The sequence below is a fragment of the Apostichopus japonicus genome, chromosome 8 (assembly GCF_037975245.1).
Source record: "Apostichopus japonicus isolate 1M-3 chromosome 8, ASM3797524v1, whole genome shotgun sequence".
Classification (NCBI taxonomy): domain Eukaryota; kingdom Metazoa; phylum Echinodermata; class Holothuroidea; order Aspidochirotida; family Stichopodidae; genus Apostichopus; species Apostichopus japonicus.
The window spans coordinates 7,599,445-7,613,789 of record NC_092568.1 but is presented as its reverse complement, the minus strand read 5'-3'; the positions used below and the strand labels follow the sequence as shown (position 1 = coordinate 7,613,789).

General features: G+C 35.5%; 1 protein-coding gene across 1 annotated transcript; it reads left to right on the top strand.

Annotated features, from left to right (window-relative positions):
• The first annotated feature begins 854 nt into the window (after positions 1 to 854).
• LOC139970829 (2-(trimethylamino)ethylphosphonate dioxygenase-like) lies at positions 855 to 14,345 on the top strand. Its single transcript, XM_071976853.1, has 14 exons — positions 855 to 1,086; positions 1,470 to 1,570; positions 2,180 to 2,310; positions 2,649 to 2,779; positions 3,203 to 3,261; positions 3,728 to 3,803; positions 4,480 to 4,524; positions 5,478 to 5,605; positions 10,217 to 10,357; positions 10,831 to 10,891; positions 11,074 to 11,127; positions 12,004 to 12,072; positions 12,557 to 12,661; positions 13,771 to 14,345. The coding sequence occupies exons 2-14, from the start codon at positions 1,470 to 1,472 to the stop codon at positions 13,876 to 13,878; spliced, it is 1,209 nt and encodes a 402-aa protein (XP_071832954.1). The 5' UTR covers positions 855 to 1,086; the 3' UTR covers positions 13,879 to 14,345.

Here is a 14,345-nt window from a genome sequence, read left to right as displayed (position 1 = left end):
CCCTTGACCGTGTTTCCCTCGAACGTTGCAAAGGATGCACTATCACACGTCTTCGATTTATCCATTGTTTTCCCGAATGACACTTTCACTTGTTGGTAAAGTTTTGTGTTGTTCGATTATCTTCGATGGGCATGGTGTTAGTACGGAATCGTAGAAGGGACATATTAAATTGACGTTTTAATGAGATGCAACAATTCGTCAATAAGACAAGAATCTTAAACCTGACATTTTGTCGACCATATAGCAACTCGTCAAAATGGCAAAAATCTGAAAATTTGGGTTTTCACAGCGTAGTGACGAGTTGATATATCGCGACAAAACGTAAATTTTCAGACTTTGGACATTTTGAAGATTTAAAATATATCGTTAACACGTCAAATTCAACCAAGGCCGTCCTCGGGGTTGTAGCCACCTAAATCACTGCACCATTACCTCCCCTTCATGTTCCCTTCGTCAGACGGGTGCACTCACAGGTTCCTGTAATTGATTTTAGGCATATGAACACCTGCTTGTATTAATTTATGTGATTAATTAACAAATGTAAGCATAAATATAGGGATGTCAACTGCCCTATCTCTGTTAGACAAAGTGGCCCTTACCGATTTACATAAATTATTTCACCTCTTCACTTAATTAGTGCTCATTAATTCTACGAAAAAAACTTTGGCTTAAAGATGTCTTAAATGCGAGTAAAAACCAAATATGTTTCAAGCTATACGTTGCAATGATTATATATTCGCTATTGTCTTGACAACTAAGATAACAAAGACATTGTTTACGAAAACAACTAATTCGCAGGGTCAAAGTCTATGTTGATAAACAAAAGTCAAGATTGGGTGTTCGACGGCCTATATAGTTTTAAATTGGAACAACCTTAGATAACGTTCAGATCCAAGTGACAATTGTCAGAAAACGTGAGGGCATAGCACATACCGGCCTATCCTATATATGTCTATCCCGTATTTTAAAATTAGTGTTGTTATCATATTGCATGAAGGTATTATATACAAGGTGCTGTAGTAACATCGACTAGACGACCGCGAACAGGGACTGAAGCCTGAGGATATCAGTGGAATATATGTTAAGGTGAAGTCCACATTATATATGTATATTCATATATATTCATAACAAATGCGATTTTGGGTTACAATTATACAATACTGACCCATGGTTAAAAGTCTACCTGCATATCGACATAGGCAGCTAGGCTATATAGCGTACTAAATCCGTTTCGCTTGCATACGCGCTCACCCGATACCGTATTCTTGTTGGGCTAGAGTCAATGGTTCGTATCTTTACTATAGTATTGAGTCGTTTGTATAGCACACACTTACATTACGTAGTCCTATACATCGTGCTAACAGGGTATTTATTTATTCGCTAATGTTCGGTTAAATATACCTATAGGCCTTTTGAGCCGACCTATAACATTCCTTGCTGCTATTTTTCAATGGTTCGTTCTCTAATAGATGCCTCCAGCACAGGATCAAGCGGTGCCTTCAGTTGATGGAGTAACCATCGTTAGTAAAACTACGATTGAGATCAAGTGGCATGACCACACCCCGAGCAGGTAGGAATATTAGCAAAAATTATTTAAGACAGGACTAACGAAGGTAAACGTTTTCAAAACTGATTTAAGCCTATGAGTAGGCTAAACGTGGTACATACCACTACACTGTAGTGACAACATGGTATGATTCACGTGGTTTACATCTCCTAATTTTATCATAAATGTGCAATAATAATCATAAAGATGGTCGGTGTTGTGCACGATATAATGTCCAGAGAGATAAATCAACTCACCATCTTCTAAAGGCTGTTCTTAGATCAGAAATGATCTTCATAAGAACAGCTTTTGACTGAGATAACTATATCCAATATACGTGTTACTTAAGGAATTCCTCGATATGATGAACTAAATATATCGATTAGGAGTATAGAGAAACATTTCATGTCAGTTTCCTTCTTATGTAAGACACACATATTGTGAGTATGTTTTTATGGTAACAGTTTGATAACCGAGACGATCTTGAGGTATCGCGAAAACTATATATAGCTAAACATATTTTATGTATAGCTCTTACTTACTAAATATCCTTTACGTGATTATAATCAACCGTAATGAAAGAAGTCTCATTTTCATGTTTACCCTAGAAAATCATTTCTTGTCTCATTTCAGGTTCCACACCTTCTGGTTGAGGTATCACTGTCATTGTCCAGACTGTAAAGAAGTCCACAGTGGAATGAGACGAATCCATCCCGACGATGTTCCCAAGAAACTGACCCTGAAAACCACTGAGCTCAAAGACGGTAAGAGATTGATCCATGATTCGGCATATATTCTGATCTAGAATATATTATTCAATAATTCCGCTGTCTCACCATGGCTAAATCGTAACATTTAGGCCTGCAACAGCTTTATGGTTGAAGATAGCTGATCAAACTGAAGGTGATTTGTAACTGTTTTATTTACTCATCCATTCAGATGTTCACATTCACATTCAAAATTCGGCTTACGTCTTTCGATTAACAGTGTTTTGGTAATCTGTCTCAGCTATATATACAGAGGTGTGTTTTATAATGCATTTAATGTTTCTTACGCAAAGAAATAGGTATGGTCTTTCTCTTCAACCATATTTATTTTGTAGGGTTTTTGGAAGTAGTCTGTAACGAAGAAGAACACTCAATTCAACATCCACTGGCCTGGTTGAAGGTCTTCAGTTACTCCAAGGAGGACTTGGAGAACAGGTCTGCCAAGAGGAAGACTACTTTCAAAACAGTACGTATAGGGACCTGTGAAAATTCTTCCGAAAGTAATCTTTTACATTTTTTTAATTCATTCTGTAATTAAATAAGTATGCTTCCTTTACAAACTACGTTTCATATTTCGCATCTTCTAAAATATAAAAAAAAACTTACTAATATCCTCCTCTTGATATAATACGACCAAACTTTTTCCGTTTCACAAAGAAACTATTGATTTAAACTAATTGACTAATTCCATTTTCTTTGCTTTCATTAATGTCGATAGCTTTTACATTTTCGGATAATTTTATATCATTCAGCTTGAAATTGCTTTGCATTATACTTTTACATACCTCGGAAATGAATTTATATTAGTAACGGAGAGAGAGAGAGGGGGTGGGGTGGGGGTGGGGGAGATCGCAGTTACACTGTTCCTGTTATGTTCATTTCTTTGTAGGATTCCATCGAGACATTTGAATTTGACGATATCCGTCAGTCGGAAGATACATTTTATGAGTAAGTAAATACGTCATTCCCTGATGATTGGATTCATAATTCAAGAGCGTTGGAAGTCATTCTAGCTTCTGGAGTGAACACTCTTTGGAGGAATACATTTTCACTCTAATCCAAGAGTGGCTTGCATATCTATTTAGCTCTACTAGTGGTCAACTTCTCTTTGTTATATAAGAGATAAATTTAGTAGAATTCTCTTTTAGCAGATGAAACACTTCACATATTTACTGATTCGATATATTGCATCCTTGAATGTTTCGTAATCAACATTATACATTTATAACCTTTCGTTCGTCCGTACATTACCTCTAATTAATACAGTCATAATTCTATTACAAAATCCAGCCAAATATTTGATGCCTTTCTTATATGAGACGCCTTTCGAGTTATTCCAGATTAATACATGGCGATCCTCGGTTTAAAATGATATTTGATATTCAAGCGTTATTTTGTTACCTTCGCCGTTCAGATGGTTGCAGGCCGTAGATAAGAACGGACTGGCCCTGGTAAAAAATGTCCCGTGCGAAGATAAGAAGATTCTTGAGGTGAGATGGCAAATAGAGGATCTGTTTACTCAATATACCAACGAGAAATTAATTTAAATTGCCTGTCACGGACTATGTTAAAGGATAGGATTATATCCTATCGTCTTATTGTAGTGTAACTAATAATATAAGTATCATCACTATGACTATTCTCTTGAATGTATACTATTCGAAAAATGTTGTGAATATTTTGCGAATATAAAACGACGATAAGTGCTGAAAAGTTTTTGTCATCAGTTAATAATGTGTTGATAATTGCACCGATAATGTGATGTTTCTAAACTGCCCACATCAAAGTTTATGTCCTTATGGGCTCGTATAGCCAGGAATTCGGAGTCGGATGGGCACTGACATATAATAGGAGGGGCACATTACTCATTTTTGTAGCACATATCGGACACAGTAAGCTGCAAATACGCCCGACAATGGGCCTGTGTTTACGAATCATTTACATAACAATGATTTAACATCTTATCGACCATCATAAGAAAGCTCCTGTTACTGTAGAATATTAAATGTTTATATTATAATCGATGTTGCTCTTCCAACCTTGTGCATCATTTTCCATTTGTTTCCCGGAATTTTGCCAGTATGAGGCCAAAAAAAGAAGAAGAAAGAAAGTAGAGGAATTTTATTTCTTTTAACGAATCTTTGAAATGTCATTTAATTCTTACAGCTTGGAGCAATGGTAGCTCCAGTTTACGAGACCCTGTATGGCGAGGTAAAAACAAAGACATTTCTTCTTCGTTTTTGCAACAATTATGGCTTAATATATATATATATATATATATATATATATATATATATATATATATATATATATATATATATATATGCATATATATATATATGGCCTATATATATATAGGCCATATATATATATATAGGCCTATATATATATAGGCCATATATATATAGGCCATATATATATAGGCCATATATATATATAGGCCTATATATATATGCATATATATATATATGGCCTATATATATATATATATATATATATATATATATATATATAGGCCTATATATATATATGCGGAGTGTATAGCCTAGTGGTTAACGCCGGCGTCTCCCAGTCATGAGATCCCCGGCTCGATTCCCCGCCGACAGCAATGTGTGTCGTCTGGCAAGGGTGTTGTTCAATAACAACTTCCCGACATGGACGTTAAATGGATGTGTGCCGAGAGATTGGCTTCGGTCAGCTTGCGAGTCTAAAAAAGCCTCCATGGCTTCTTTCGCGAGTTCCTGCTTGCGGGAAGATCACATATACATACATACACACATACATACATACATACATACATACACACATACATACATACATACATACATATATATATATATATATATATATATATATATATATATATATATATATATATATATATATATATATATATACTTGTATGTTATTGAAGTCACTTGCTTGAATTCCATCCTAGCCAATAATTTCTTTGTTTCCTTTTAATGCTAGGTGTTGAAAAGGTGTCGCCATCCCATTGTTTTACGTTCAATGTCCATTAGTTTTGTTTGTTTGTGTTTGTTTTATTCCATATCCTACACAATCATGCCACTTACGGTATTTCAGTTTTAAGACTACACGTGCATGAAAGTTTGTTTTTAAATTGATCACGTGGCCTGTTTTCTTTTTCATGTTGCTGTTATCAGGTGTTCAACCACTACTGTTCGAAGGATAATATAACCAATATCGCGGACTTAGAGGTACCATTGTGGTTCCATCAAGATGTGCCATATTATGAATCACCACCTGGATTTCAATTGCTACATTGTATGAGGTGAGTATACACCTCTCTGTAGAGGATACTAACGATATTGAAACACATACACAGGATAAAACGTAGCTACAGGGATGAGCCTGAGGTGGGGAAAAAATCACGGAAGTTTGCAAAAATTGCGGTATAGGGTCCAGTTTGCGTATGCTACAGTGTGTTAGGATAATATTTTATGTCCCCGAAAAGCTCATGCCTGTAGCTAAAAGTTTAATCGAACAATATATCCTTTATTGACTATCATTTATTATTTTAGGTTTACAGTCTTGTTCAGGGCCAAGGCCCTCTCACACGACTTTACAGGAAGCTATAATAATAAATCTGAACAAGCTTATCTATAATAACTTGATTAGTTATAATATAACAAGGATCTAAGAAGGGAGGGAAAGGGAGGGAAGGGAACCGGAGGGAAGGGGGGTTCTAATTAAATGATAAAAGACAAAATACTCATGTAGACAAAACTAATGTCATTAATGCGTCGATTTCTGTCTTGGTTATCTACTTTTGTCTTCTTCTTTATACAGCACAGTAATAGGAACACACTTGAAATGGAAATTAATTGTGTTTAGGCCTTGTGTGTGTCATTGATATCCTATATAGTCTCCAGTGAGACACAATGAATGGGAGATATATACGTGTGTTGTGTTATCGATGTCTGATTCCGCAATACACACAATGACATTGTAAAATACATACATACATAAACACAATTAAATCGGAAATAATTTATGCTGTGTCATTGATTTTTGGTCGTCGAGGCCATTCAGTTTTAAAAAAAATGCCTAATACGGTTTGACTTACCTCGAACTTTATGTGAAATGGGTCAGTATAAGAATCAATTCTGATGTAGTCTTTGTGTGTCCTTGTTGCACAGTGAATTAGCATTTTCTGCGTAATTGTATAGTAGGCATTGGCGGCAACAGATCATCCGGAAATGGGGGCAAGTGGTTATCAAGCAAACCCCTTTTTGTGGGAGGGTGGGGGGGGCACAAAGTTTGGAAGTGCACAAAAACGCGCGTGTGTAAGTGGAAATACCGGGCAAATTTTGGGAGCATAAGGCGCCATCGGTGAATCAAATTTTTATTGCTTTCCAGTTTTAATATTTGCATCAAATTCTCTTAGTTGGGGCAAAAATTTAATGTCATATAACCTAGAAAATCAGCAGATTGCATCGGCCGGCCTGGAAATTATTTCTAAGATTCCCTTTTTCGGCTTTCCTTCCAACTCACTCCCCTCCCCCCCCCCCCCCCAATAAAACAACTGGAGGCTCTCCTGTATATCATATCTAAAACAATGGGATTCGTGAAGCAAAAAAATCCTGACCGATAAAAGCATTCTTCTGGCTTAATGTTTTGCGGCTGGCGGAACTGGGTGGAGACGGAGGTTGGATGAACTGATATGCTGCTATACTTCGTCAAAATAAAAATAAAATAAAACTGTTAGCAGCTTGTATTATTACGTAATGTTAACCCGAGGTCTACTGCTATGGAACGCCAAAAGGGAAATGTATTTTGTTGTCTCCTTTGATGTTGTCTCCTTCGATGCTGTTGTCTAATTTAATGTTGTTGTTTACTTTTATGTTGTCTCAATTGATGTTGTTGTCTCCTTTGATGTTGTTGTCTACTTTTATGCCGATGTTTCATTTGATGCAGTTGCCTCCTTTCATGCCGTTGTCTACTTTAATGTTGTTGTCTACTTTAATGTTGTTGTCTCCTGTAATGCCGTTGTCTACTTCAATGTTGTTGTCTCTTTTAATGTTGTTGTCTACTTTAATGCCGTTGTCTACTTCAATGTTGTTGCCTCGTTTAATGTTGTTGCCTACTATAATGTTGTTGTCTACTTCAATGGTGTTGTCTCCTCTGATGCCGTTGCCTCCTTTAATGCCGTGGTCTACTGTAATGTTGTTGCCTCCTTTAATGCCATTGTCTACTTCAATGGTGTTGTCTCCTCTGATGCCGTTGCCTCCTTTAATGCCGTGGTCTACTTTAATGTTGTTGTCTCCTTTAATGCCGTTGTCTACTTCAATGTTGTTGTCTCCTTCGATGCCGTTGTCTACTTTGATGTTGTTGTCTCATTTGATGCCGTTCTCTAATATGTTGTTTACTTTTAGTATATAATAGCGCTATTGTAAAATGGCGGGAATCAAAATGTTCGTTGAGGTCTAGCTGGTCCCTGGATACAACGTGAACGTAATGCGTACGGTGCAGTGGTGCGCTGCACTAGACTGTAATAGACTGATGTGAGTGATGTAAATGTACGTAGTAAAGTCACGCTATTCGCATATGCCGAGAATACATGTAGGGCCTAGGCCTACTGCGTTTTCTTATTGTCGTGCTTCACCTGTACTGCCGTTATTTAGGTTCTCACAACAGCTCAGAAGTATGGAAGGAATTCTATCCAGACTGGAGTATAATCAACTGGTGATCGACAACTTTAGAAGAGAGGGGGTAATAAAGTCAGCATAGCCCGGGCCGCGAATATTTTTTTCCCAAACTGAACTGACACTGAAATTATTTCCTCGATTCTGATTGGCTCTCAGCGAGCACGTGATATACTTAAGTATTCAACATGGATCCCTCAATACTCAGTCGATACCAGTATGATCAACACGAACAAATTCAAGATATTCACATTAGCAACTTTCCAAAACTTTTGGTAGGTATATATGAACGAAAGTATAAAGTGTTCTCAACACAATGAAGCAACTGTTCCCAACTACTGCGCCCATTATAGGTAGTCCTCGATCGTTTGTATACTCGCTTGACTCCGCTCTACACACAACACATGTAATGTAGCCTATTGTACTGTGCATAGTATACAACACAATAAAACACAGTGCATTTGTAATTGTATACATGTAGCCGATGTACATATGTACGAGGTGTTTGTGTACATTCGGAGTTGCAATACTTTTAGTTTTATAATCATAAATTCAAAATGTATTCAGTCAATGAATCATGATAGGCCTAGTCGAATATGTAGTAGCCATGAAGACGGCGAGCGAGTGTGTGCCAGCCAGTGAGTGTACACAAAAAAAGGCATTTGACGATATGTCTGTGTCTTTTGACTTGTTAAATAGTTGTATATAGCCTTATAACCTATACGTACGGAAACCTATTGGCTCGCTGAGAGCCAATCAGAATCGAGGAAATAGTTTCAGTGTCAGTTCAGTTTGGGAAAAAATTATTCGCGCCCGGGCCTATCTAGCTAGAACTTGATTGTGCCGTCACATTTATGTGCACGTACATACTGATCTATCCATATATGCGCGCTATATTACGTACTTTGACGTCATACCATACTGCTTTTGGTGAACAGCGCCGTCAGCTTCAAAGGAGACAACAACATTAAAGTAGACAACGGCATCAAGGGAGACAACGTCATTAAGGGAGACAACAACATTAAAGTAGACAACGGCATTAAAGGAGGCAACGGCATTAAAGGAGACAACAACATGGAAGAAGACAACGGCATAAAAGTAGACAACAACATCAAAGGAAACAACAACATCAAATGAGACAACATAAAAGTAAACAACAACATTAAATTAGACAACAGCATCGAAGGAAAAAACATCAAAGGAGACAACAAAATGCATTGCCCTTTTGGCGTTCCATATACTACTGTATATTCTTTGAAGTCGGAGATATTCGGAAGACTTACGACTTCACTGGTAGAAATAAGATAGGAGACAGGAAATTCTGCAGTTGCATTATACCAATATATTTCTACAATAAACTTCACCGTAGCATATATATAATAATAATAATTATCAGCAGTTATATTTACGACGCTTAAGCGACCACAAATATGGATTACAACTTAACAATATTTTAGCTCAAATTTGTAATCTTTACAATTTAGAAAGTCATTTCAGATGGGAAAACCGTAGATTGCTCTTGGATGAAAAACCCACCTTACTATGACCCGGCCGGGAATCGAACCCCGAACCTCCCGATTGCTAAGCCTCATTGCTTCAAATGCCACCGCCTTTATCCACTCGGCCACAGCACCGGTATATCAAATGCTCTTTACAAATACAAATGACAAGTGGTATGAACGACTTACTGGGGTTAAACTCCCAGTCGTTATATACAACAATGTAGTACTGTACTAGGGAAAAGGCACCAATAACAACACAATATTTACAAGCACTCCGATTATTACCATAAACTAGTAAAGGCAACACTGACAAATAGTTTAAGTACAATGCAACATTATAAACATACAACTTAACAATTGTTGAAGACAATGGGCAATGTTGTATCCATTATTCATGACAGGCGCACAAGAATGAAGAAAGAGAAATTTCAGGTCAATACTCAGAATACCAAATAATATTATAGACAAATTCAAGGAAATCGTTGTGAACGTTACGACCACAGACCTATTATATGTCGCGTTTCCACCATCTTTTTACATTTGTAGGAATGAAATGACTGAAACTGCTTAACGATCCGTCATGTAAGGTTATTACCGTTATTCTTCAATGAATTATCAAATATATCGTAAATATATCACGTTATCTTTTACAAACTTTCATAAATCTAATTTATTATTATTATAATTATTGTTATTATTATGATAACTACTACTACTATTATTATTATTAAACAGATTAGACTCATGCGTTGAAGGAGGCGCTAATGTATTTGTGGATACATTCGAAGTAGCCGAGCAACTCAGACGAGAATATCCAAAGTATTTTGAAACTTTGCAAAAAGTTCCTGCAACTTTTCAGAAAATACATGAGGACAAGTGAGAAACAATTTTCTTATTATTTTCATATTTGCTTTTGTCTTTTCTCGCGTCCCTTAATTCAATGTTCTACAGACAATAGGGTTTTCTCAAAAAAATTGCGTATCTGCGAATGTATTTTCATGGGACGTTGTCATGGCCACTAGCTGTACGTGTACTTTTATACGGACTTTTAACAACCATTTCCTAACCACAATTCTAACGCAAATAACGGCGATGAATTTGAGTTTTCATATTTTCAGATGAAAGAATTAGAAATACTTATGAATATTTATAAGCCACGTGGCTACCTATACTCTGAAATGCTCCATGTTTTATTAAACACTGGTGCGGGACTAGGACATTAGAAGGGTAAATGTAGCTCGACTGTTGAACCATTACTCTCCCATGCAGGAATGCATGGAAAATGTCAAGAGAGCTGATTTCACAATTCCTAACATTTCTACTTAACTCTGTTACATTATACTTGACAGCAAACGTCCTTGTCACTACGTGTACCAACGTCCCCATATCAAAGTCAATTGGCAAGGAAAGGTAAGTTTTGGTCTCGAGTTCATGACTTTTGGTCGATTCATTTGGACGTTTATATAATATGATATCATTAAATTTACTGCACTTTGACAACATGCAAGTATATATATATATATATATATATATATATATATATGCATCATACATATTGCTTAATTGAATGTATTTTTGTTATATTTCTGTAGGTGGTCGCTGTCTTTTGGAATCCGCAGGTAGAAGGACCACTACAAGTACCAGAGGTACGAAAACATCACTTAAATTTAAGTTAACGTTGAATTGCTGTTTGTCTTATTTAAACAGATGTTTGCGGTTGAGTAACATGAGAAAGACAAGACTTTGTAGGAACAAGTGAATAACTTGAGACTTACGCAATTGCAATGACCTTGTATTACCTAATTGTTTGATCGCAAAAGAAAGATTACTGAAGTGACGTATATTGACGTATATAGACGTACCTAGAAAAAAACACGGAACATTACTGTTCCAATGTTCCTTATTACAATGATTTTCTATTTCTAATTTTATCGAAATGATCATCTCTTATTAAGAAAAAAACAACAACAAGGAAGAGATTGTAAAATAACTTTAAATTACAAAGAAAAGTTAGAATTAAGGGAGTTATCGAGTTTCGATTGTCATTATCTGTCGACAGTTTGAAGAAAAAACTTGTACACAAACAGTATACCGTATCAATCAAGCACCATTAACCGATTAAGCCTAGGTCACGATATACTAACAACAAAACATCTACACTTAATTCATTGTCGAGCGTCAATGAAAGATTTTCACTTACTTTTGCTATAAGCTATTGTTATTGATCAATTACGTCAATATACATATCGATCGTTTTTTCTTTTCTCGATTATTGAGCAAAACAACAAGTCGATTTGAGTTGCTTCATCACTGCTCGGAATGTGAGACTGTTTTTAAATGCTTAAAGTATCAGACTGGCATGTAAGGTTACTTGGTGAAAATGATCTCATTTCATATTTAGTAAATCTATAATACGTTATTAAGGCACACAAAGATTTTACTATTAAAAGTCATATGTTTAAACATATCCGTATTAACATAAAAAATGTAATTTATTTCCTTATATCTCCTCATTTTGAAAGGAAATGGTAGAACCTTACTACGAAGCTTACTTCAAACTTGCAGAGTTGATTGAAAAAAGTCCTGCTTCGGTTAGTAAAAATATCAACATACAATTATAATTGTATAATATATATTAAAACTTAATACTATTCATTCCATTACTTATTGCCTATACTTTTCCCAAAATCACATATAATACACTTCGCTTCTTTGTTAACGAATTCATATATAGAATAAGGATGTGTTATGCGTTCAATTATTGGTAAATTTAACATTGTCCATTTAATCTGCTAAACCTGCATGCTGAATGACATTTATTACGCATAAATGCAAAATTAATTTTTGCTTAAAGTTTGCTTAAATTGTCTAGCTAGATATAACTTTCCGGGAATGATTTGAAAATAGCTTCGTTATGAAAGTCATAAACGTTCACAAGAAACCTGAATTTTACAACTTTTGCACAGTAGGAATCAATATCTTTGGTTTGTAAGCTTGTCTTTTTATATATATATATTTTTTTGCACTTTTTTCTTTCGTTTACAATTACCTCATTGGAATATATTTCAACAACAGATAACGAATAGAATGGAGCAAGGTGATTGCGTAACTTTTAACAATCGCCGCATGCTTCATTCGAGGAAGACCTTCAAACTCAACGGAGGAGTTAGGCAACTACAGGTGAGCATTCGAATGGAACCGTTTTAACCGTATTTTTTAGGGAAGGTGTTGGGAACGGGCTTGAGTGAAGAATCGGGTGTGGTTCTAAAATCATAAAATATTAAGACTGACTACAATCCATTCGTATACAATTTGTACCCTAAATGGATGTTGTACTTCTAAAAAATCATGTTCATAATATCAGCCCAATTTCCTTCATATAAGCACAACGAACCATTGAGATATCATAGTTCCTTTATAGTCGTAATAAAATAGAAATACTTAATGGATGTAAATACTACATGGGTGTTAATACTGCTTCAGCATACCTCTAAATGTCGGACATTTATTGTTCGGAAGAGCAGTACAGACGATTCTGAGAGCCCATTAAACTTCTAGCAGTAATGATACACAGTTGATGTAGTCGGTATGCTCTACTTCTGACAAAACTAAAACCACTGACAAGTTTCCTACAGATCAGTGTTAGACCTTCTGCTGAATCCTAACGCATATATTATCCGGAAGACCCTACACTAATTTTTTTATTTTTACTCTAAAGTTGTCTTCCTTTGACCACCACTAGGTATAAATATATACATAGGCCTAATCGACGTGACCATATGTAACGATTGTTATGCGGTTGCGAATGTTTGTAAAAATATAGCACGTGTTTTTGTTGAAATGTCTAAAAACGTGCTCTTCTTAATCATGAAGCAAAATCTGTATATAGAAATTGGTAGCAGGCCTTTGTATTGGTTATCATAAAAGAATAAATATGGCATCGTTTAATTCCGTATTTGGAATTCATGGATTCTAGGTTTAGGGATTTTGATCCTATATATTGCACGGCATAAAATTTACGCGTATCGCCTGCTCTAGAATGCTGACTCCTAATTTGTGCTGAGCAGTATTGTATTATGGTAACTACTGATCGAACTGGATAAAATCTAACTGGGCAGTATTGTATTATGGTAACTACTGATCGAACTGGATAAAATCTAACTGAAATATCGCTTACTAATCTTATTTGATTTATTTTCTATATAATAGTTTTGTTTCGGTCAGATGTAAATTCAGTTAATAATATTTTTTTTTAAATCTTAGTATATCTTTTTCAATTTAATTATCAGGGGTCTTATATCAACATCGATGACTTCAAGAATGCACTGCAGATTCAATATTTGAAGAGAAATTCTGGCCAACTGGTGACGAGAGTTGGAAACCAGTGCTACTGCTGAAAATTGTCAAAGGCAAAATGATATGATATAACAGATTCCTCTGATATGTTAAAAGGCAACTCGTAGATCAAAAGACGCTTGTACTTGCCATAACTTCAGATCATCTTTTTCCTATAATCGGGAACTTTTTTTTTTAAACTTTCTAACAAAGGTCAATTAAAACCATGAGTCTTTATTTGAAATAGAATTTTCTTTTATAATGCATGGGCTTCTTTATGATATGATAATCATAACAAAATCCTTACATTTTTTTTTTACAGCCACACAGAGCCGGAACATTGTATTATCCGATTATTACATATCGTTTAAAACCCGTATTTTGTAATGTATGTAATGTATGTTAGCTATTGTTGCCTTTTATAATCGTTCGGTTTTTTTCTCTCTCTCTTTTTCTTCTTTGTAATGATTTCTAAGTTTGGTAAGAATTCCTGTATGGACCAATTTAGGTAATACATCTTTAAATGTTA